Genomic DNA, 24,938 nt, shown 5'->3' on the forward strand with positions numbered 1-24,938 from the left:
TGGTAGGGGGTAGGCCGGAGGCAATGAAACTTGGATAATTGAACCAACCAAAGACCTTATAGGAAAATATAGACCCAACTCTATTTGGACTCTACATTGATGAGATTAGTGACTTCATTGACAAGCTTGGAGTTATAGGTTCCCCTTTAACACATACCTTAATCTCCATTCTATTTTATGAGATTAGTGACTTCATTGACAAACTTGGAGTTATAGGTTTCCCTTTAACACACACCAAAAATCCCCATCTATTTCATGCAAATGATAAGTCCTTATTTTATATTCAATTGAGGGGCTACAGAGACATCTAGACGATTTGTGCATGTTTTATGAGCAATGGGGACTTGACAATGAACCTTAACAAGACCAAGGTGATAATTTTCAACACTTGAATATTAACATCAAAGCATCACTTCACCTACATAGAGGATCTAGTGGATATGGTCAAATCCTATGTCTACATGTGAGTTACCTTCTTTGGGCATGGAGCTATGTAGCCCAAGCTAGAGTGGACAATGGGCTATGTAGCGCTAGCCCTCCTTATTGATAATGCTTCTAGACACACTTTAGGGAACCCAGTACTAAGGGATGCCTTTTTGACACCTTAGCAATCAAGCTTTCGACAATCTATGGGGTCCTTGTTTGGGGGACGAGACCTTGGGCATGAGGATTGGAGGAGGCCTACACCTTTCTTTGTGGGCACCAACACCTCATACTAATGAGATTGTAGCTCCTAGGATGACTCAAACTATGCTTGTACATACGTGCCAAATTTGGTGGAGCCCCTCAATCTAAATGGCCTATCGACTTGATTGCACTCCTTATAACTAATCAAGCATGTGTAACCCCTTTGCTAAGGGTGATCCTCACACCCCACTCCCTCACATATAGTGAGTTGCATTCAAATTCTTGAGAAAATCACCTTCAGAGCTACATGGCAAAGATCAGCCCCCCCGGGCATGTGCTAAGAAGATTAAAGAGACCAAGATTTTTTCATGACCAGGCACATACTTGCTACTAAAACTCTCAACCTCAATGGAGCTACCATGCTATTAAATTTCTATGTTCAATTGGTTTAAAAAATATATTCCCCAACTTAATGTGCAAGCAATAGGGATAACTCTAAACACCAACCCCTCCACCACTTAGCTAATAGCACCTTCCATACAATTAACTCACACTATGTCCTAAGTTCTTAACCCTAATTACATAGATAATTTTGTAGGCATATCAAGCTTTATGTTGTAAAAATCAATGCATGAGTGCATGTGCTTGTCACAAAGTTCTCAAGGTCTCTTGTGCAATTACTTGTTAGAAGGTCTCCTGTGCTGTGACTTGTTAGAAGGTACATACACTTTTTTTTTGAGCTTATCTCTCACCAAAGAACTATGTGCGTCTCACCTACATAGAATTATACACGTGTTAGTATGGGCCTTTTTACATTCACCGGCCCAAAGATCTTCAATGAGCATGAAATATTACTCGGTAATCATGTGTGAATGTGATAGTGCTTGATCTCCTAAGATGAGTCATAACTTTACCTTGATGTGCTTGACTCCACCTTCATGTGCAGTAAGAACTTAACATAGATGTGCTCGACTCCACCATGTACACGCCACTTTCATTCGATATGCATTAGGCTTTTAGGTGTGGGAAAGGATGCTTGTCCACCACCTCCACCCATGCCTCCTTGTCTAGCCCCATGTGTGAAACAATTTCGTGTGTGTGTATGGGATTTAATAAGAGCGATACGTTGTGTATGGGATTTAATAAGAGCGATACGTTGTGGCTGAGATGGCACTTGCTACCATTGGCACAATAAGTAATCGAGTGATTGGCTACACCTCACATCTCTTTTAGCCAGGGAGTGGATCGAACTCAGGCCTTTTATGTGGGCTTTAACAAGAGCGATACGTTGTGGCCGAGATGGCACTTGTTGCCATTGGCAACAAGTAATCCGGTGATTAGCTACACCTCACATCTCTTTTAGACAGGGGAGCGAATCAAACTCAGGCCTTTTGTGTGGGCTTTCACAAGAGTGATACGTTGTGGTCGAAATGGCACTTGCTACCATTGGCCTCACATCTCTTTTAGCCAGGGAACGGATTGAAATCAGGCCTTTTGTGTGGGCTTTAACAAGAGCGATACGTTGTGGCCGAGATGGCACTTGCTACCATTGGCAACAAGTAATCGGGTGATTGGCTACACCTTACATCTTTTTTAGCCAGGGAACAGATCAAAATCAGACCTTTTGTGTGGGCTTTTAACAAGAGTGATATGTTGTGGCAGAGATGGCATTTGCTATCATTGGCAACAAGTAATTGAGTGATTGGCTACACCTTACATCTCTTTTAGCTAGGGAGTGGATCAAACTCAGGTTCGAGCCAACGCCCAACTTGGGTAGGGAAATTCATATGCAGAAATCTGCCGGCTATATAGAGTTTTTAGTGGGTGCACCAGAGGGCAAGTCCCACACTACTCAGACTCCTTACTAAGTCGCTATTGTACCTAGCTCATGGGTCTTCCGGGGCAATGCCTTAAGGAAGTAGCAAAACTGTCTCTAAGACTGAAGAAAGTTAATGACAAAAACGTTTCTCTGTTCGAGTCCGAGAACGAACTTGTTTGTTTCTGATCGCGACTCGAAAAACAAACAAATCAAACTCAGGCCTTATGTGTGTGAAACAGTTTCATTGTAGGGAGAGTAAGGAAAAACCGAAATTACAAGAATTATGGCAAGCAAGCAAGTAGAGTTGTGCTCTGCAGCAAGACGACATCACATATGATAGACCATCACCACAACTCTGCACCGATCGATCTGCAGACCTTCAACCATGGCGGGCAAGAGCCCCCCTCGTCATCGCCACGATGGGAGCTCCCCTCTTCCTCTGGGAATGGATTACAGCCCCGCCCCCCTGCGATGGGTGAATCATATCTCGCCTTAATCTGACGCAATTACCGCTAATCATGTTACAAATTTAGCTAATTACAGCACAATCACATTCCCCTGATGCATTTTTTGGTTAATTATTGATGCTAATCCAGCTGTGTACAGAACTAATTATTTTTCTTCTGGTATTAAAATCATCTTTTTTTTTTGCAGACCGGCCCTAATGCTGTGTGGCCTCATGATCCACGGACTGGCTGGAGTTACTGCGTAATGATCCCTTCTTGGACCATGCTCTCAGATGCTAAGGCTGCAGATGCCCAGCTTGCAAGCCCCATAGTGGTTGGTCATTCTGAATTCTTCCCTGTTTTGTATGCCCACACATAGAGTGAGTGTGAAATTTTTTCATGGGTCTGAAATAATATGCTTTAATACATACGAGCTAGCTCGTTCATGATATCATCATCATCATTGTGACCATGACCATGATAATGACCGTGACATGATCACGATCATGATTACCTATCATCCATCCCTGTATCCTCTCTTGTATCTCAAAAAAAAAACGTAACAATCAATCAAAACGTCTTTTTGAAAATCGCAGTAGTGTACCCAAGTATTGTTATGTGATTATGGAATGGAGAAATTGCACAGCAAAGTTTGTTGAATGGGTGCACTACAGAGACGAAGGCTGATCTTATCCATTATTATCAGAATTCATTGATGGAGTCTTCATCTTTCAGAGGGAATATCAAGAAAGAATTGCATCCTGAGCCTTATGTACTCCACTTGACATTTGCTATGTAGTCCCATAATGGGCTATCTCAGGACACACATAGAAACATATGATGTGTATGGAGTCTGGGCTACAAGCTGCACAAAAAGTGCATCAATGGAACCACTTTAAGAGATAGATTGCACTCAGTTTAGGATTGCACTTGATCAAAAAAACGAATGAGGAATTTGATTCTTGGTGAAAAGGATCTTGCACTTCCTTCTTAGCAGGAATTTTTTGTACTCCTCCAATCTGCAAGTACCTCTGCTGCTTGAGGCTCAGTACAGAACCTTCTCTGTCTGTGGGATGGGCAGGGAGTTGGCCAGGCAAGATTGCTCATCCATCCCTGACGGGCGCTCATGATGGGTGATGGTTACCCAAGCTAGGCCTGTCTGAAAATGGCATTTTGTCCAGCCCTAAAAAGGGGATTTATTAGATTTTATCCATCTTTTTTGTGTCGTGCTGCTTTTCGACTGCCCTTTCACTGGCCGACCAGTAGCCCCCTTGACTATATATAGCATTGCCTCTTCATTCAGTTTTTCGTACCACTTCATAGACATATCCGGTACCACATCATCTATCTGCTGCTGCTGCCGGCGCTTGCCCTACATCAGCACATCTTCTTCATTGACAGCATATCTGCAGTGGTTTCCTTCAGCAGCATACCTTGGGACAGCAGCCCACTCTCTGCTACACGGTACAGTGCCTCAGTATTTTATCATCAATACACCACTTGGGATAGCAGCCCACTCTTTGCTCACCATCTCACACCACTCAGGACGGCAGCCCTCTGCTCCTCTCCATCCCTCAAGTACTGCAGCACCCTTGTCACAAGAGCTTGCACCACTACAACACTCGGGACGGCAGCCCTCTCTGCTCCTCACCACCCCTCAGGTATTGCAGCACCCTTGTCACTAGAGCTTGCACCACTCGGGACGGTAGCCCTCTCTGCTCTTCATCACCATTCAGGTACTCCAGCACCCTTGTCACTAGAGTCATCATCATCATCATCATCATCATCACTTCAGCTTCCGCTGCCCACGACCACCTCATGAAGTACCTTTGCCTCACATTGACACGAGCCTTCGGCACCGACCGTGCTTCAGCTCCGACATCCTCTTTGCTTTTGCACTGGTCTACTACTAAGAGTCACCTCACATTAGAGGGCTCTTGTACATATGTTCACTCACCATTATATATAGACTCACTCACCTATTTCATGCTGTGTTGTTTTACTCTGATCTCTTGTACATGTGGTCCTTTTGTCTTTTTGTCCTCACATGGTATCATAGGTAACGTGAGCAAAAGGATTGAAGACTGTGAGAGCACAAAGCATGGATCGTCTACCCGCACTCTTGAAGGACCAATTTTTCGCACCAGAAGTTGATTCTCCAAACTTTGATCTGGACCACCTAGGGAATGGGACTTCTTACTCAGAGGAGAGTCCCGTTCAAGGTCTTACTTTGGGAGATGATCAACCCATCTACATCACCTCACCTCACCACCTTTGCCATCATGATCGCGCCCTCTTTGACTTTTTCAGACTTTGCTTCCAGAGGGGGATACATTCCTTCTGCCAGTGTGTTAGTGTGGGGCCCTGGTATCCTTCATCTTCTCTCATGGTCCCCTTTTTGGCCTGAGAGGGGGTGTCTGAAACTGGCATTTTGTCTAGCCCTAAAAAGGGGATTTATCTGGATTATTCTAGATTTATTAGATTTTATCCATCTTTTTTGTGTCTTGCTGGTGGCCGTTCGCCCTTTCATTGGCCGATCAGCAGCCTTCATTCAGTTTTTCGTACCACTTCATAGACACATGTGGTACCACATCATCTATTTGTTGTTGCTGCTGGCACCTGCCCTACATCAGCACATCTTCGTTGACAACATATCTGCAACGTTTTCCTTTAGCAACATACCTTGGGACAACAACCCACTCTCTGCTACATATCATCAATGCTTCATATCAGCTCATGGGACAACAACCTTCTCTGCTACAGTAGAGCATACCATCATTTTACCTCAGCTTATGGGATAGTAGCCCTCTCTGCTACACACAGCACATCAGCGTTTTTATCTGCGGTTCATGGGACAGCAGCCCAAGCTCTGCTACATAGTACATCGCCTCAACGTTTTATCATCAGTACACCACTTGGGACAGCAGCCCATTCTTTGCTCACCATCTCACCCCACTCGGGATGGCAACCCTTTGCTCCTCTCCATCTCTTAGGTATTGCAACACCCTTGTCACAAGAGCTTGCACCGCTACACAACTCGGGACGGCAGCCCTCTCTGCTCCTCACCACCCCTCAGGTATTGCAGTACCCTTGTCACTAGAGCTTGCACCACTCGGGACTGTAGCTCTCTCTGCTCTTCATCACCATTCAGGTACAGGTACCGTAGCACCCTTGTCATCAGAGTTTGCAGCATCATCATCACTTCAGCTTCTGCTGCCCACGACCACTTGACAAAGTGCCTTTGCCTCACATTGACGCGAGCCTTCGTCACCGACTGTGCTTTAGCTCCGACATCCTCTTTGTTTCTACACTGGTCTACTACTTAGAGTCACATCACATTAGAGGGCTCTTGTACATATGTTCACTCACCATTATATATAGACTCACTCACCTATTTCATGCCGTGTTGTTTTGCTTTGATCTCTTGTACATCTCATCCTTTCGTCCTTTTGCCCTGTGTCTTGTTGTGGGGTGTCGAAGGCTGAAGAAAATCCTCAAATCAGGCCCCAAACTGCACATTTCTTCCATGCTGAAATCTACCAAGTCTAATGTCCTATGGGTCCTCAAAATTCTCCATTTTGCTTGACTAAATCTCCTTCGGGTGCGGATCACAAAGCAAAGTGCAAGGAAAAACATTGTGGATGTCTGGCTGAATTGAACTGACAAATGGGATTAACTGGAGGAAGAAGTTGTTTGGGTTGACGTGCCAAATCATGTGCTCGGTATGTTCTGGATCATCATGAAGAGTTTATCCACATGTGTGTCGAGACTCCCCAGTCAATGAAATGGGCAAATGCTGAATTGACAATGACTGTCCTGAACTTGTTCTGACAGAAGTTGCCTTGTCTTAATGTTGGAGAGTGCCCTTGTGCCATGCTTATACACTATGGACAACAACTGGATTTGGATTTCCCTGTTAATAGTGATGGTGTGATGTGGCCTACTGCTGGCAAGAGTACAACTCTCAGGCTGGAGGCGGCCAGAAGTGGGGCAGCTGGTTGGTGCTTTAGTAGTGACACTAGAGGCTGTCAGAAGGTGACCAACAGCAGGGTAAAAAAGCAGCCAGCTATGGGGTGCAGAAGGGTTGTGTGCACAAAGAAAAAGCATGCCAGAAAAAGCCTGCAGAAGCTCACCTTTACAGACCAGCAGAAGGGGGGGCATATGGATGTGAGAACCCGCCAATAAAAGAGGATGTGTATGTGATATCAGAGGCAGCCAACTTTTTTTTGGAAAAAGCGTGCTAGGGAGGGAGCTCAGAAGAAAGCAAGAAAACTAAAAAGAAGGGTGTCCTATATAACATAAAGTATGGGGCGGCTTTTTGGTAGTTATAACAAGTGGATGTTCCCATGTGCAACAGCAGGCAGTGGCTCCTGCTACCTTACACTTCCAGGGCATACCTTTTTCTGCAGAGAAAAAGGAATACGGGGAGACATTTGTGCACAACTGGTTGAATCGGTGGACCACATATTTTGATTTGGTCAACGAGACAAGATGATCATAGAACCCCCCGGGATGAGATGTTTTTAAAGTAGAAAGCTTTTATTTGGTGGCGAGGTCTGCAGCCAAAGCGAGTTACGTGGCAAGAATTTGTGGATGCCTTTCATTGACAGTTTGTCGTGGTAGATTCCTCATAGATCCTTTCTAGGCCTATTGCAAACTGAAGGACTTGTAGCCATTTATATGGTAGTGATGTGTGGACGTAGGCTATGTTGGAGTATGCACAGGTGGAAGCATAGACAAAAGAAAGAGAGAGAGAGAGAAAGAAGGAGAGAGAGAGAGAGAGAGAGAGAGAGAGAGAGAGAGAGAGAGAGAGAGATTCTAGACAAGATCACTTTATTGATTAGCAAGAGGCTTACAATGGTGATTGCTGTAGGCATATGCTCACTTATGGTAGTGCTATGTGTGAACAGGGCTTAACCAAAGGCACTTTTTCCCATGTGGTTTTGCCCCTTGGATATCAAGTGTGAAAGGACACTCCATCCATATAATATTTTGTACTTCTATATTATATGGATGTGTGACACATGCAAGGGTTGACTTGCATTTTGTGGCTACCACACTTTTGGGAGGAGGTGGAGAGTGAGGAGCATTATGTATGCAGATGCAGAGCATATACAGCCATGAGAGAGAGATATCCCATTTTACTCAGAGAGCCACATTCCCTACGCCAGCTCTTTGAGGCAGCAGACCAGCGCATACTGGGGAGATTCATTCTAGACATACAACGTCACATAGAGACATCATTACAGGCTCAGACAGCTCCAGAGGGGGGACGACAGACACAGATTACTACATTTTTTCAGAGATCCACCCCACTCCCAGCCACTACACAGCAGGGAATTACTCTCCAGAGAGCAGACACTCAGAGCCCACAGGAGACAGGACACCTGGCTTTCGGACACCACGCCTCTACTAGAGAGAGATGACAGAGATCAGAGCTCAGTTTCACAGAGAGGGTGCGGAGCGACTGGCTAGCTTTAGAGCAGACCCAGGCATGTTCTTCAGGGAGCCGTGGACACCCCCTTCATTGATGTATACCATTTTATACCCCCAGTATGGTACAGGATGGAGCTAGCTAGGTTGCATATCATGATTGTATACTCCATGCATATAGCTTTGCATTCTCCTAGTAGTAGAGCTCCATCCCCTCCCCCACTCATTGTACTTATTGCACACCCAGATTCAGCTTTTTAGCTCAGTACTTTTTCATTTTGTTGGGATGACAGAGGATACCCCACAGAGGTACACTGATTTGTCTCATAGGCCGAGTTCGGTCTTTTGGAAGACGTTAATAAAATCTCTCTCTCTCTCTCTCTCTCTCTCTCTCTCTCTCTCTCTCTCTCTCTCATTTCTGTGTGTGAGCTTCTTCTTCTTGCACCTAACCCTAATTTGCAGGATTCTATGTGTGTGTGTGAGTCCAACACCAACAATTAGTATCAGAGCTGGGCTGCAGCTGTCTTCTTTCTGTCGCCAGAGGATTTCCGTCGAACAGTCTGTCCGTCGGTTGTGGAACAGTTCGTTCGTCCGTCGGCTTTGGTGTAGTCCGTCGGATCCATCCGACCGTCAGCCGCCTCTCAGCTGGCGGCGCTAGTGCTGAGGGATCCGTCTGCCCGGCTTGCCCTCCCAATCCGGCGTCGCCACTGCCCATCGCTCTGCCGTTTCGCCGCATTTCGCCTCCAATCCCGGTGGACCTAGTGCAGATAGCTCCACCAACGCCTCGCACATTGGCTACGCTGCTTGTCCGTGCTCGTAGGGTCCACCGTCCAGTGTGGGGGGTTTCGGCGCCCATATAGTTCCGGCCGCGCCACAGGTCCGTCAGGTGTACGGTTCCATCGTCTGGCGCCCACCCCTCAATGCTTGCTCGCCTATACCTCTTGCTTTGTCACCCGCCCTCTGTACCTGTACTTGTACCTGCTTGTCTGACATCCACTGGCCAATCCGTACGTGCTCGGACTCTGACCGGTTCCATGGCCAGCTTGGCCTGCCTGTAAACTGCTTGGACGCCGTGCAGTTCTGTCTCACACCCACTTGGCTTGCCGTACAGAGGTACTTTTATTTCAAGGAATATTTTAAACCAAAAAAAAAACCAGACATTCTTGTGTAGGTTGAGGAAATTTTGGGGGTTTGGCCAAAAATTCCCCCTTTGCATGGAAAATTGCAGGAGGCAAAATTGCATGGAAATTATTTGCTGCAGAATTGCCCATGCTGTTTTGGTTGGAATTTGGGGGTTGAGGTCAAAATCAGCAAATTAAACCTCCCCTGGTTGTAGAAATTTGGGGCTTTTGTGAAAATTGGGCAATTGACTGCAATTGCAATGCATAAAAATTGGGGCTTTTCAGATTGGAGCATGTAATTGGGGATTACAACGGTGATTTGTCACATATGTATACACATTGTGTGTAATTGGACAATTTGGTGCAGGTTTATACTTGCTTCAGGTGCAGGTAAAAATTTGCACATGACATTTGGTAGCCTGGCAGTGCACATTGGTGCTTGGTTTGGTTGCCTACTTGAAGAGGCAATTGGATCTTCTTTCTATGGATGAGGGTGACTCCATGGCAGATCATCTCACCAAAGAAAAAGATTTGCAGGAACAATTGCTCAACATTGATGAGGTTATCCCAGACAGCTGGTCACCAACACTCTTCATTCTTTACCACTTTCCTACTTGGACTTTCACGCCTCTCTTAACCTCTCTATGAGAGGAGGTGGCGATCCCGTCACTTTTGAAGAGCTGGTGGGTTTACTCTTGCAGGAAGAGCAAACAAGAGCAAACTTATCTAGCAACCGTGGTGGAGACAAGGCATTTATAGCCAAGGATAAGGGTAAAGCAAAGAGCTTTAGGCATGGGGGACTACAGTCTAGTAAGGCTGGTCATGGGCAGCCCTCTTCTGGTTGTGAAAAGTCTGACAAAGGGGATGTAAACAAGCCTAAAAAGAAGGGCAAATGTCACTACTGCCATAAGCCTGGACACTACATCAATGAATGTTGAAAGCGGATTGCAAAAGAGAAAAAGAAAGATGCAAGCAATGCAGTAGCAGACTCTTTTGATGATAAAGCACAGCAATCAGCTAATGTAATTCCACTAGTGACACACCAAGTGCTTCAGAAAACGATATGTCTTGCATTGCATCTGACAGACAGGATGTATTGTGGTATTTTGATAGTGGTGCTTCGAGCCACATCACTTCATGCAAAGATATATTTTAGCACTTGGTTTATGCTTCAAATGGCCACACTGTATCATGTGCAGATTATACCACATATCTAGTAAAGGGAATTGGCAATGTCATACTTGTTGCAGCCAATGGTGCCAATATATGTATGAAAAATGTGTTGTATGTTCCATGGATAAAGGAAAATCTGCTCTCCGTCTCAGCCATAAACGACCAAGGTTTAAAGGTTGAATTTGAAGATGGGAAGTGTTTGGTAAAAGACCCATCAAAGGGTTATGAAATAGTCACTTTTGGAACACGATACAAAGGCTTGTATAAGCTGGACAGCTGTCACCATTTGGCCACCCAATTGGTCCACCTGTGCTTTCTCATCATGTATGTACATTGGACTGGTGTCCATGGTAGTTGTATATGCTAGGGATTGATGCCACTCATGTGATACTGCCGTTGGGACTTGTGCCTCCGTGTACATGCCCGGAAATGCTTGGTGGATTGGTGTTCCATTGGGTCTGGTACTTCGTGTACTTGCTTGGAGCACGTCTGAACGGGGATTGTCCATACCAATGCTGCATTGCATAGCATCTTTATGTGCTTGCTTGCAATTGAAATTGCATGCTGTTTTCATGCTTGCTTGACCAATGTGTAGTTCTGGGTACGGGGACGCCTGCCCGCGAGAAACTGTGTGTTGACATGGTTATGTTGCATGTGACAAGTAGTAAGTATTGGTCATAAACCCAGCCTTAGGAGTTAGCACTAATTTATAAGTGAGTGTGTATACACTTCATTAAGTTTTGGGCGACCAAAACTCACTTATAAATTATGACCAGCCCGGTGTTCACACACACTGATGTCCCGAGGTGGACATAACCCAATGTCCACCGCCCAGACCTTATCCCCTTTGTACAAAGGGTACTACGAGCCATTGATGACTACTCCAGGTTTGCTTGGGTTTACCCCTTGAAAGCGAAAGCAGAGGTGTTTACATGCTTTTGACACTTTGTAGAAATGGCTGAAAATATGTGGATGTAAAGTCCAATCACTCCTCTCATAAAGAGGTGGAGAATACATGTCAAATGCATTCAAGGATTATATGCTTCAAAAGGGCATCAAACACTAATGTACTGTGCCTTATACACTGCAACAGAATGGTGTAGTAGACAAGAAAAATAGATCTCTCATGGAGATGGCAAGATGCATGGTGAAAGCACCAAAGTTGACTCATAATTTTTGGATGGTAGCTATAATGTGTGCAACTCACGTGTTGAACAGGTCTCCAACAAAAGCTTTGAAAACCATAACACCATTTGAGGCTTGGTGTAGCCGAAAGCCAAAAGTGGATTATATGCGTACATTTGGGTGTTTGGCATATGCACATGTGCCAGAACAACTCCGAACAAAGCTAGATGATAAAGCAATGAAATGCATTTTTGTGGGCTACAGCAATGAGAGCAAAGGATACCGTCTTTATAATCCAACAACACGCAGGATTTTTGTCAGTAGAGATATGGTATTTGCTGAAAATTCAGTATAGCCCATGTATAGCTTGTATTAAAGTCATGATACAGGCATACAGAACATGTTTGATGGGCTATTACCCATTGCAATTCGGGGGGATTCAGATCAGCCAGTCCCTACACAAGAAAATCCTCATGTAGAACATGTGGAATAGCCAGCCATTCAGCCCCCTTCTATGGAAGAAGTGGAAGATCTCGTCAGGGAAGAGCAAACAGCCATAGACACAGCCAAGTCGGTGCGAAGATGGTTGCTGAAAACTTTGCAAGAAAGCAAACTTGCAGCTCCACTCACAGGTAGAACAAGGGCTGGTTCCAGCCATGCATTGAATATGCATCATGGGGAGTCTGCATTAGCCATGGGTAGTCTCTTTGATTCAGAAGAGCCTTCTTCTTATGAAGAAGCACATGAGAATGAGCACTGGGTGCAAGCCTTGCAAGATGAAATCTCTTCTATCATGAAGAACAATACTTGGGATCTTGTGGAATTGCCGAAAGGCAAGCATGTCATTGGAACAAAGTGGGTGTACAAAGTCAAAAGGAAGTTTGATGGTACTATTGACAGGTACAAAGCAAGACTTGTGGCTAAAGGCTACTCTCAGAAAAAGGGAATAGATTATGAGGAGACTTTTGCTCCTACTTCGAGAATGACTACAATAAGATCAGTGATTGCATTGGCTACACATAAAGGTTGGAAAGTGCATCAATTGGACGTCAAAACTGCATTCTTAAATAGGGATTTACAAGAGGAATTATATGTAAATCAGCCCATTGGTTTTGTAGTTCCTGGTGAGGAACATAAAGTATGCAGGTTACACAAAGCATTGTATGGTTTAAAGCAAGCTCCAAGAGCTTGGTATGATAAAATACATGCTCATCTAACCAGCCAAGGTTATGTGAATAGTCTAGCTGAAAGCACATTGTATGTGAAGAAAATTGGTGCCAATATTCTCAGAGTCATCTTGTATGCAGATGACATGCTCATTACAGGGACTAGCAAAGCACAAATTTCAGATTTGAAAGCTGAATTTGATATGTCAGATTTGGGGCCTTTACACTACTATCTCGGCATACAGTTTATGCATACAGATGATGGCATTGTTATGCAGCAAACTAAGTACATAAAAAGTTTGCTAAAAAGGTTTCACATGGATGAATGTAAGTCCATTTCTACTCCAGTAGAACCAAGTGTACGGCTTGTTAGACATCATTCCCTTCCTGCCGGTTTCCTCTTTGGTGTCCTATTTTAGCCTCTAGGGCTGACCATGTTAGTTAGAGGGGCTGGTCACCCCTCACTTCTATTTTACCCATATTTATTCCCCATTTATGGTCCTGGGTATTTTTCCCAGTCGTGGAGGTCTTTTTCTCCAGTCGGCTGCCTACATGTAGAGGTATATATAGCCGGCATGCCTCCCTCATATTTCATTGCTTGCTTAGCCTTGTTTGCTGCAGTCCCTCACATACGAGGTTCTCCTCTCTTGCTCGGGACATGTATTCCTTTTGGTGATGATATTGAGAGCAGGATCTCACCTGTGTTTCCTCTCCATCTCTCTCTCTCACTCTCTCTCCTGTGTTTCCCTTCTTCCGCTGCACATTCTATCATGGTATCAGAGCGCCAGTGATCACTAGCGTTGGATGCTCCCTCCTCTACCACTTCAGTTCTGCGTTTTTCTGCCCATGTGCAGATCTGCGTTTTTTCTGCAGACGAAGCTTGCGTTTCAGATTTTCAAGGGCTGATTGATCCCCATTTAGTGGGCTGCAGTTTCTCCTCTTCAGGGCGTCAGTTTGCAGCCTGACAGGGGCGTGTTTTTTCCGGACAGCATACCTGCCCTTTCTTGGTGGCACCTTCGAGGGGTTCTCAGGCGTTTTTTTCAAGTCTGGACAGCAACATAGCTGTCCCAAACAGGCTGTGTTTTTTGCCTGTTTGGGCTTGCTTTCCCAAGCCTTGATCTTGGAGCTCTCTGGGCCCCCTTTTGCCTGTCCCTTCTGGTTATCTTGTGCCATCCCCCCTCCCCCCCCCCCCCCCCCCCCTCCCCCGATTGTTCTTATTCTCTGCAGCAATTCTTGATTTGAGGCTTCAGCGTTTCCATATTCAGCCCCTTCTACAGCCCCTTATACCTCTGCGTTTTCAGATTTGCAGCCATGGTTGCTGCGTTTTTCTGATCCGATCTTGCTAGTAGCTCTACCTTCACTTGGGCTTCATCTGTTGGACCCAAAGGTACCTTCTCTTCGGTGTTTTTCCTCATAGGAGGTGTGGACATTGGTTGACCTGAATTTTCAGGTTTGTAGCCCTTGTTTGGCTGCGTTTTCTTCTCCAGTGGACACAGATCACTTGCAGAGGGGGTTTCTCGTTTGGATTGTGGCTTTGGAGGCAGTTTGGTACTTGAGGAGGATTTTGAATTTCAGATTTGACTCAGCTTTTTGCTGATTTTGGAGCATCTATACCTGTGTTTTGTTCTTGGCCTACACGGTTTTCCCAGTTTCTTCATGTTCCTTGCCTTCTGTTGGCGGTGGAGTGCTATTTTTTGCTGGACAGCAGTGTTTTGGCTACATTTTGCTTCCCACAAGAGCTTTCTACACTCAGAGGGGGCCTATCTCCAGCTACTTCATTATCGGTTTCGGGAGCTGCTTTGTTTCTGTGGAGACTTTCTTATGTGACAGGAGTTTATAGATTTTGGAGGAGAGCAGTGATCTTTTCAGAGATCCTGAGCAGAGTTTATTTTGTCCGAGCTTGTGTTCTTTGAAGTGTTTGCAGAACAAGGAGGGTGTTTTGTCCGTGCGGTGTGATCCTTTCAGATCCTTTCACATGGATCATTTATTTGTTGTTGATTCTTGGGATCTGATTCTACTTATGGAACAGTCTTCAGCTCTCAGTGATGCTTTTGAGGACTTTGTTACACTGCAATTTATATTCCTGCTTCCCTTCCGCATTGTGAGGAGCCTACCTCTGCCTCTCTTTGTGATGCTTATGAGGATGCTCCTTCCCCTGCCAGTTCTGCAGGTTTGTTGTTTTGGACGGTTTTTTGGACCCAGTGGGATGCTTTGGATTTGAGGTTGCTAATCGTGCCTGGGGCACAGTGGTACTTCCAAAGTTTTTTGGATTTGGATCAGAATCAGGTTGGGCTTGTACTAGTCTGACGACATCAGTTTTCAGAGGGGGATGTGGAGTCCTTTTATCTTGCGATGCCCACCTCAGTGGTGTGTACTTATGTACAACATTGGGCAACTCATGGTGCAGAGTTTGAGCAGATGGACCCCATCTTTTCTACAGAGTCTTTACTCCTTGCGATGCCGACCTTTTCAGAGGATGCTTTTGTACAACATTTGGCTACTCTTGATACAGAGTTGGAGCAGATTGACTCTATTTCTTTTGAGGGTTCCAGTGAGGAGCAGTTTGCTTCTCCCAGGATTGATTATATACAGGATTTGATCTTGGTTGGTTATGAGGTTTTTCATACCTTCTCCAGGCTGGATACACGACATTCGACTTCGGGGAGTGTTCTTACACTTGGGTTTGGAACCATTATTTGGAGCAGCACGTCGCAGCCTACATGGTTGTTTTCTTCCAGAGGAGCGGTGTACTTGGCAGCTTGTTCTGTTGCTTTTGTAGCTGAGTTGCTGAGGAGATTGCTTGTGGAGCTTTCTTGGTACCTGTTTCTGCAGTCTTTCATCTTTGATCGAGGACGGTGTCTCTGGCTTCTTGGAGTTTACTCAGCACCCGGTGCTGAGAGGGGGTGTTAGACATCATCCCCTTCTTGCTGGTTTCCTCTTTGGTGTTCTATTTTAGCCTCTAGGACTGACCATGTTAGTCAGAGGGGCTGGTCACTCCTCACTTCTATTTTACCCATATTTATTCCCCATTTATGGTCTTGGGTATTTTTCCCAGTCGTGGAGGTCTTTTTCTCCAGTCGGCTGCCTACATGTAGAGGTATATATAGCCGGCATGCCTCCCTCATATTTCACTTCTTGCTTAGCCTTGTTTGCTGCAGTCCCTCACATACGAGGTTCTCCCCTCTTGCTCGGGACATGTATTCCTTTTGGTGATGATATTGAGAGTAGGTTCTCACTCGTGTTTCCTCTCCATCTCTCTCTCTCACTCTCTCTCTTGTGTTTCCACTTTCCCTTCTTTCGCTGCACATTCTATCACGGCCTACTATGCATGATATTGGAGAGCCTTTTGAGGCCGACATTTACGTCCAGGCAGTGGGATGCCTCATTTACTTGTGTAACACAAGGCCTTGACATATCTTTTGGGGTGTCTTTGTTGAACAAATTCATGCACAACCCATGCACAAAGCATTGGCAAGCAGTCAAATGCATTTTTCGTTATCTTCAGGGTACCCTGGATCTTGGTTTGTTCTATCCCAGGGGGCAGCTTGCAGCTTTATGCATACAGTGATTCAGATTGGGTTGGTGATTATGATACCAGGCAATCCAAAGTGGGAATTGTTTTTTTTTCTTGGCAGTTCATGCATATATTGGTTGAGCAAAAAGCAACCCACTGTTGCCACATCTACTTGCGAGGCTAAGTACAGGGCAGTATTCACAGCTACAGTAGATTGTGTATGGTTGAGGAGACTATTGGCTGATCTTCGTGAGTGTCAGCAGACACCCGCCACCATTCTCAGTGATAGCCAGAGTGCTGTGGCCGTGGCACAAAATCCCTTATTTCATGCACGTACCAAGCACATTGAGATCATTATCACTATGTCAGAGAGAGGTTACATGCAGGGGAGATCAGTTTATCTTACTGTCTACGCATGATAATGTTGCATATCTATTCACAAAGGCTTTACCTCGAGAAAAGTTTGAAGCTTTCCGCAAAGCTTTGGGCTTACTCTCATACAGAGAGTGATCTGCTACCTTGTACAGGTTCACACTTTCACTACAAGGGGGATTTCTATGAGTTCTTGGTTATGCCTTTCGGTCTCACCAATGCTCCAACTACTTTTAATCGCATGATGGACCAAATTTTCAGAAATCATAGAGCATTTACAGGTGTCTTCTTTGATGATATTCTTGTGTTTTTCAAGAATGAGGAAGAACATGAGAAGCACTTGAGAGTGGTCTTCGATGAATTGAGGCAACACAAACTTATGAGATAAATGGCAAAAAGAGTGAATTCTTCCTTTCGGAGATTCACTATTTGGGACGTATAGTCTCCAAATATGGTGTGAGAATAGATCCCGCAATGATCCAAGCCATCAAAGATTGGTCAGAACTCAAATCCATACATGAAGTACGTAATTTTCTTGGTTCATGCTCACACTATAGGAGATTTATCTTCCTTTTCGCAATGATTGCTTTGCCATTGCATGAATTGACCAAGAAACGTGCTATTTTCAAATGGACGAAAGCTGAAATTAATGCTTTCAATTCTCTCAAGAATGCCATTATTATTGGGTCAATCTTGATCATAAGCCATTCATTGTTGAATGCGACGCATGTGGCAATTGTATTGGTGCTGTCCTAAATGAAGTGACGAGTGTGAGACCACTTGTCTCACTTTGATCCACAATCCTGTCACATGTCTCAATTTAAGAGCTGTTTCCCCCCCCATTAACTTTATCTCCAAAAATATCTCAACTTGTAGACATTTTGACAAAGGTGTTTCTGCAAGTCCGCCCATTTGCTTAGCTTATAGACATCATGATGTGAATGGAATTTCTATTGAGGATGTCCAAAAATAGTAACCCTCCTAGATTTTAGGAGTGTGTTCCTCTCATTAGAATTGTATGTGAGCACCATGTAGAACCATATTTTAAAGCTAGATCTCTCCCAAATCTCGGGAGCTCACCATATATGCTTTCCACTGGACACTTGAGCTCCAATGCCCATTTCTATGTCCAAGAAACCATCTCGGGCGCCTAGAGCAAGCTTCAAGCACTTGATCTTTTGTACTGGATAATCCCCCATTCCCAAAGCTTGTACATCAACGCATAGTTGGGCGTCTTGGAATCCACCATACCCCTTTTCACACTGAAAATGTCCAGGCTGGTGACATTGGAGTGGGAAAGGTAAAACAACTATAAGGGCTTATGTTTCAAAACGACAGTTAAAGTGGAAAAGGTATCTTCCCCACACTTGGAATTCACGTACAATAGCAATAAGCATTTGGCTACAACTTTTACCCATTCATGCCTATGTACGGTTTTCAACCTAGGTCACCAATTGTAGTTGGGTTGAGTAAGATCCAAAATAGGCAAGCTTTAGGTTTTTTGCAAGATATGGAGGAGACGCTTAAGTTAGCTAGGGAGAGTGTAAGAACAACTCCAGAAAGAGCTCTATCTTATGCTAACCAACATAGATCTCCAAGAATCTTGGAGGTGGACAAGTGGGTATTCTTGAAAATACCAAAAGATTCCAAGACCATGCGTGCAAGAAAACATTACAAGTTGTCTTCCAGGTATTGTGGGCCATTTTGGATCATAAGGAAGATTAGTGATATTGCTTACCAATTAGATCTTTCACGGGAAGAGATGGTCCATTCAATTTTTCATGTCAGTCAACTAAAGGAAAATTTGGGTTACTCGGAATGGTGGTTCCTTTAGAAGAACTGTTTTGAGAAGGGTACTAAGCACTCAAGAAGTTCTTATGACGAGTATGTGATCAAGTGGAGGGGTAGAATTGAGAGGGAAGCTACGTGGGAATTTGTTTGGAATCTCAAGGCTCAATTTCCCCGGTTCATTGCTGAGGATATCAATGATCCTTGAGGGGGGAAGTATGTTGTGTCCACAGGTTATCCAAGGTTAGTTTTAACCGAAGATTAGGAGATAATTCCACATGGGTTAGGGCTTATAAAGGGAGGCCATACTTATAGTCAATAATAGGATTACTAGCTATTGTTAGGCCCAGGCTAAAGTAATTGGCTAGAGGTTTATATAAGCAAGCCCTAGGGACTCGTTGTGAGACAGGATTGTCAAGTGTGACTTGTGGCGCATGGCCCACAGGGAGTGCTCGGCATGAGGACACCCTTGAGGTGTGACTAGGTGGTATGGGACGCCTAGTCTTATCGCGTCTGGAGTATGGCCTAGGATGTACCTATAGCTTGGGGTGAGCTCGACGGATTCTATGAATGGGAGGTGAGCCTTAAGCCTTGATTCTCAGTTGGTTCTATGCAGAAGATCTTTGGGTTTGGGGGTCATATGCTGATGATCTTTGGGTTTGGGTCTTTGGGACCTTACATTGGACCAATTTCTAGAGTCTACCAAAGTATGAATCATGTTGGCAACACCCCTTGAGAGATAAATAAAAGTTACTCGATATCTCCGTGAAAGAGGTAGCATTTTGACCTCGAGAATCCTACTAGGTGCATCTGAAACCTGATTGGTTGCCCCCTTTCGAAACGACTTAATCTTGGAAATGGAAACGGATAAGAAATGGCTTCTTGGAAAGAACATAGTTATATTTTGTATGCAACCTTAAGAGTTTTATCAAGAAATGGCACAAGGAATCGAGAAGTGGGTGACATTGGAAACGGAGTTTCCGATTCGATAGACCCCGAAACGGAGTTTTCTTGTGACTATGGGCCCGTTAGCCTCGTAGGTACTCTCTTACTCCCTTTAGAGCGGTTCTTGCAAATTTAACATGTGTGCCGTCACCCCAAAATGGCAACACTAGTACACTTTTGGGGATCCAAAATGGCAACACTAGCACACATGTTTTGTCTCACCTCCAAAAATAGAGGAAGCCCATGTGCACCCATCTTCTCCCCTTTCGTTTTCCAAATTGGGCTAGTGGCCTGTCTTCTGGGCACCTTCTACAAAGCCCACACGCGTCCCAAGGGCCGCCCATGCAGAGAGTCAGCCATGGCCACTTGCTGTAACTGTACGGCCACATGCAGTACCTATCCGTACAGGACAGCTAGCCTCATGGGAACTCTCATGGCTTTTACTCCATGCCTGTGGTGTTGCGAGTCCAGCCCCTGTACAGCCCCCCCGGCACAGTGAACTTGGCCAAGCCGAAATGGAAGTGGGCCAAAAACGACCCATACCACCCATATAGATCTTAAATATGGGTGTGAACACTCTACCTTATAAAAATATAACTAAGCCTTAATCATGATTTTTGAGCCTTTCGACGGCCAATTTTGGTGCCTACAAAAAGCTAATCACAAATCAACAAGCAAAGGCATCCACACAGTCTCGTAGCCAGTAGTTCTGGGCGTATCCAGCACTACAAGACCGAACATAAGCAAGCATGCCACTCGCACTACTGATCATATCAGCAAAGCTCTCATCCCTTTGGAAATACTGGTCCATGTCACAGGACTACTGATCATATCTGGTGAGCCCAAACACTGGACATCCTGAGGGTGATTCACCAATCAAATTGGTGTCCAAATGCATAGAAAGGTCCAGTTAGAATCTATCGTTGCATTTATTTAAGGATACCTTGTTGTTTAGGGAGCCAAATGGTGACATCTCCCCCCTCTTCTAAAGAGTTGACCACAATTGAAAAGCTTCCAAGTAGGCATCCAAAATCTAAGGATAATCTTTCAATGTGTGTTCATCCAACCATTTAGCATCCATAGCGGGATAGTTGCGAAACTTCACTAGATACCACTGCTGCAAATGGCCTCCAGGGAGTCTCTTTTCGTTATGAAAAAGAATTTGCTCAGGTTGAAGAAGCTCTTCCTTTTCCTCAACTTCAGGAGGGTCCTCTTCCATAGGTTCACTGGGTTTTGGTCCCATATACTTTCAAAGTAGGCTCATATGAAAAGCATTATGAATCTTCCAATGATCTGGGAGAGCCAATGTGAATGCAACTTTATTAATCTTTTGGGTGACTTTGAAAGGGCCATAATACCTGTTGGCATTGGGCAAGCTTAGGAGTAGCACCCTCCTTGCGAGGTCTTTTACGAAGTCTGGCCTTATCAAATTTCAGCAATACCCAATCTCCTTCTTGGAGATCCATGTGTAGTCTATGCTTATTAGCAGCCTTTTTATGCTTTTACTGGGACGTTTGAATGGCTGTCCGTACTTTTGCAAAAGCATCCTGCAAATCACGTACATATTCATATGTTGCAAAGATTTCATCTTTTGTACGCAAAATGGGACTCTGCAATACATAACCTCAAATGGTGCTTTGCCCGTAGAGGAGTGTATGGTATTGTTGTAGACAAATTCTACCAATGGTAAAAGTTTTTCCCACATGCACTTTTGCTTGGCAACATGGCGTTTAAGCAAATCAAGGATGGCTGAATTTGGAGCTTCTTTCTCTCCATCCGTCTCGAGGTGGAAAGGTGATGAAAAGTTAAGTTTTGTGCCCATATTATCGAAAAGAGCCCTTCGGAATAGGCTAGTAGTCCAGAGATCTTTGTCACACACAATGGACTTAGGCATTCCATGATGCTTAAAGATATGTGAGAGAAAAAGTTTAACCATGTGCTCTGGCTTAATGGTCTTCTTCACTGGGATGAAGTGAGCCTGCTTGCTGAATCTGTTCACAATAGTCCATCTGGCATCATTGCCATATTGTGAGACGAAGCAAATCCATGATGAAATCCATAGTTATGCTTTCCCAAGGTTCATTAGGCACGGGTAGGGGCTGAATTAACCCTTGGGTCTTTGCTTGCTGAATTTTACTTTTTGGCAAGTAATACATTGAAAGAAATACCTCTCAATAAACTGAGTGGTTGGTAAAATTCCTCTATGCCCTACATAAGGTGGTGCATGAGACTCGTGCAAAACTTTTGTACTTAGTTCTTGGTAATACATAATCTGTTAGCATACATGGGGTATTGTTAGCATAACCTGGTGAATCAAGGAAAAGCTAACCAATTTTTTATTCGGAATGGTCTCTTATTCCAAAATGATAAGGTTTGCGTGCCGGACGTGCCGGAAATTAGACTCAGAATCCTCTTTGAGTGTCATGATGTAATATGCAGCGGAAGTCTTTGTATTGGAAGATCTTGTCACACAAATGCTCACACCGTCTTCTATATCCTGAGTTTCGTGAGTTTAGCAATCCACTTTAATACTTCAAACTTTAAAGAGATGAGAGATATATATATGAGAACTGTACACCAGATTGGGTCCCGAATTACCCACTGAAGGGCCCTCTATCCCAATAACAAGATAGTATTTGCTTTATTACTTTAGAGAGAATGACTGTGGATTGTAGATAAGCCAAACACAAGATCTCGGAGGATCGGGAGCCTGGCTGAACTGTACACGGTTGTAGAAACACCTCAATGAACTCCCAAGGGCATGAGGAAGGGCTACACACCTGAGGCTGAGAAAGGACTGCGGTGGACTGTTCTAAGCTATGTAGCTATGCTGTAAATGCTTATGAATGATATGTTACCTTCACCAAATGACTGTTGCATGTATGGATGATGCACAGAAGGCGGGGTACTGCTATAGGACTGAAACGCAATGCTGGAAACTGCTGTAGATTTGCAAACGCAAGACTGAACTGACCTGAATACTTGCTGGTGCTGATCTATGCTCAAACGCAGAGGGTACCTACTAAACTGGGGCCTGAAAGAGTGCTGTATGCAGGCGCCTGTAGGCTGAAAGGACAGAACTGCTGCGTTAGGGTAAAGATGGTTGCGCCTGAGGGCTGTAAGGACTGTGGTGCTGCGTTAAACTACTGGGACTGCTGATGTGCTGCGTTAAACTGCAGGGACTGCTGAGAGCAAAAACGCAAGTTTCAGGGGTGTTGAGAGGCTAACGCAGAAGCTCCAGAAGGGCTGGATTAGTCTTGGCTGAAGGCGGGGAATGCTCCTAGTGCTGAGGATGAAGGCACCTAGCTTTCTGTAGACTGAATGGAGAACTAAGCTCTATGCAAGCCTATTTATACTAGATAGGGGTTGGTCAAGTTGGCTGGTCATAATTTAATAAACTTTATGTTTATAAATGACAATAAATGCTTAAATAAATACCATAAAATATGGGAAAAATACAAGATAAACCCTAGTAAATTCCCTAAGGCTTCTGGGATGTTCTAAATGATGCACATGCATATGAATGCATATTATGCAAGATGCAGAGTGCTTTTTGATGCAAACCCTAAGGCTTCTACTGACTCTATATGCATGAATGATTCTCTCCAAGTGGGTCAAGGGACTTGGCTGACTGACTGACCCGCTAAGGCTGAGGAATGACCTACGTAACTCGTGCCTGACTTATCCTGGATTGAGGATGTACAATGGGGTCACGACGTACGACAAATATCATCCTACTGGGTTCTAATAATGTACAAATGTTGCACTGCTGTGATAATGAGTCAGTTTGTCACCATGCACTGATTGTAGAGTGCATGTGACATTCCCTCCTGCTTAGCTTGGTGGCAGGTTCATGGCTTCCAAGTAGTCCGCCAACAACTGGGGGTACTCCTGGAAGAACTCCTCGTCTTGCCATACGGCTTCGTGGGTACCTCGATCTTGGAATTTCGTATAGAACTGATGTATCCGTCGATCGGAACCATACTTCCATCGATGAAGAAGGATCTGCTCGGGCTCAATAACTTCTGCTTCGTCTATCACGTCTGGCTGTTGTTCATCTGAAACATCAAACACTTCTGGGCCAACATATGGTTTTAGCCAAGAAACATGGAAAACATCATGCATTGTCCAACTGGTAGGCATATTTAACTTCATGGAGACATCACTTAACTTCTTAACTATTGGAAAGGGCCAAAACTATGGAATGAAAGCTTGGGACAATGTTTGCCCACTTATTTCAATCTTTGTTTCATGATGCACTGATAGACCCAATCCCCTTCCTGGAAGTGGATATCTCGTCTAAACTTACTTGCTTGTCTGTGAATTGAATAAAGGCCAGGCTCAAAATTGAGGGCCAAACTGGGTTGAGTACCAAACTCTGCGGAATCGACATACTGATCTTCTATGCTTTTTAAGTCTTTTCCAGAGATGTTGAGAATGGTAGACTTCTTACTGGTCTGGATGCTGGTCTTTCTACTAAGAACATCTACTACTGGGTTATGCTGACCAGGGATGTACTTGGTCATTCCTCCAACCTAGTGGAAGAGCTGACCCTGTCTATTGTGCTTAGCATTCCACTGGGCACTTGGCATCGTCGGGAGCCACTTAAGTGCTTGGTGGTCTGTGATGACTGTGAAAATGTGTCCATAAGGAACAGGTTTAAAATGTTTGAGAACTGACTGCTGTTCTAGCTTGCCTTTGAAGGTCTTGGAAAGACAAGAGGGAAACTTGCTAGGAGGTTCTTATAACTGTGGGATACTGGGTGGGAGATCATCCTTAAAAATGTCTGAATGAGAAAGGAGATCTGCCAACTGAGGGACTGAAGAAGATGAGACAGCGGTTATCGATGAGATAGAAGCTGTCTGAGCATAAATTAATGCTCCTTCTGCTCCCTTGCACATAGCTCGTCGGGCCTAGAGATGAGAAATCATAAGAACGCCAAGAATGCTCCTATCCCCCCGAATCATGACAGGCTCAGGAAAACCTTTAGAGATAATAAAGGCGTCCTGCCCCCAATTGGGAATAGGTTCATACTGACGAAACCACTAGATTCCTAAGATCATGTCACATCCCAAAAGAGGAGCGACAATGAAATCTCGATGAAATGAGGCCTTTTGAACTTCAAAGGCGAATTGCTGTGCCTTCTGGGAAATGTGGGTGCGGAGACCAGGTGTGAACCCGGGTCCCGTCTACCTCCAAATGATATGGCACTAAGGTACAGCTCATGTTGGTAGCCAACTGGGGAGAGATGGCGTCCTCAGAACTGCCTATGTCAAAAAGGATGATGAACTGTCGGCCCTTGGCAGAGCTATAAGCTCGGATTAGGCTTTTCTGTACGGATGGCATGGAATGCATAGAAGGTAAGATGTGAACCGCATTGGTGGTAGCAGGCGGGTTTGGAAGAGCGGG

At 44.6% G+C, this 24,938-nt stretch overlaps 1 protein-coding gene across 2 annotated transcripts in view; it reads left to right on the top strand.

Moving 5' to 3' along the window:
* Window positions 1–2,610: 2,610 nt before the first annotated feature.
* LOC147621903 (PX domain-containing protein EREX-like) overlaps window positions 2,611–24,938 on the top strand; it is a 76,309-nt gene continuing 53,981 nt past the window's right edge. For both annotated transcript variants that reach the window (XM_086822920.1, XM_086822921.1), the window contains exons 1-2: window positions 2,611–2,921; window positions 3,101–3,226. In XM_086822920.1, coding sequence (XP_086679046.1) covers window positions 2,832–2,921; window positions 3,101–3,226 — 216 coding nt within the window. In that variant the 5' untranslated portion in view covers window positions 2,611–2,831. The remainder of the gene's footprint in view (window positions 2,922–3,100; window positions 3,227–24,938) is intronic.

Source organism: Cibotium barometz, chromosome 29, assembly GCF_041138505.1.
Source record: "Cibotium barometz isolate CiBa-2024 chromosome 29, ASM4113850v1, whole genome shotgun sequence".
Classification (NCBI taxonomy): Eukaryota; Viridiplantae; Streptophyta; class Polypodiopsida; order Cyatheales; family Cibotiaceae; genus Cibotium; species Cibotium barometz.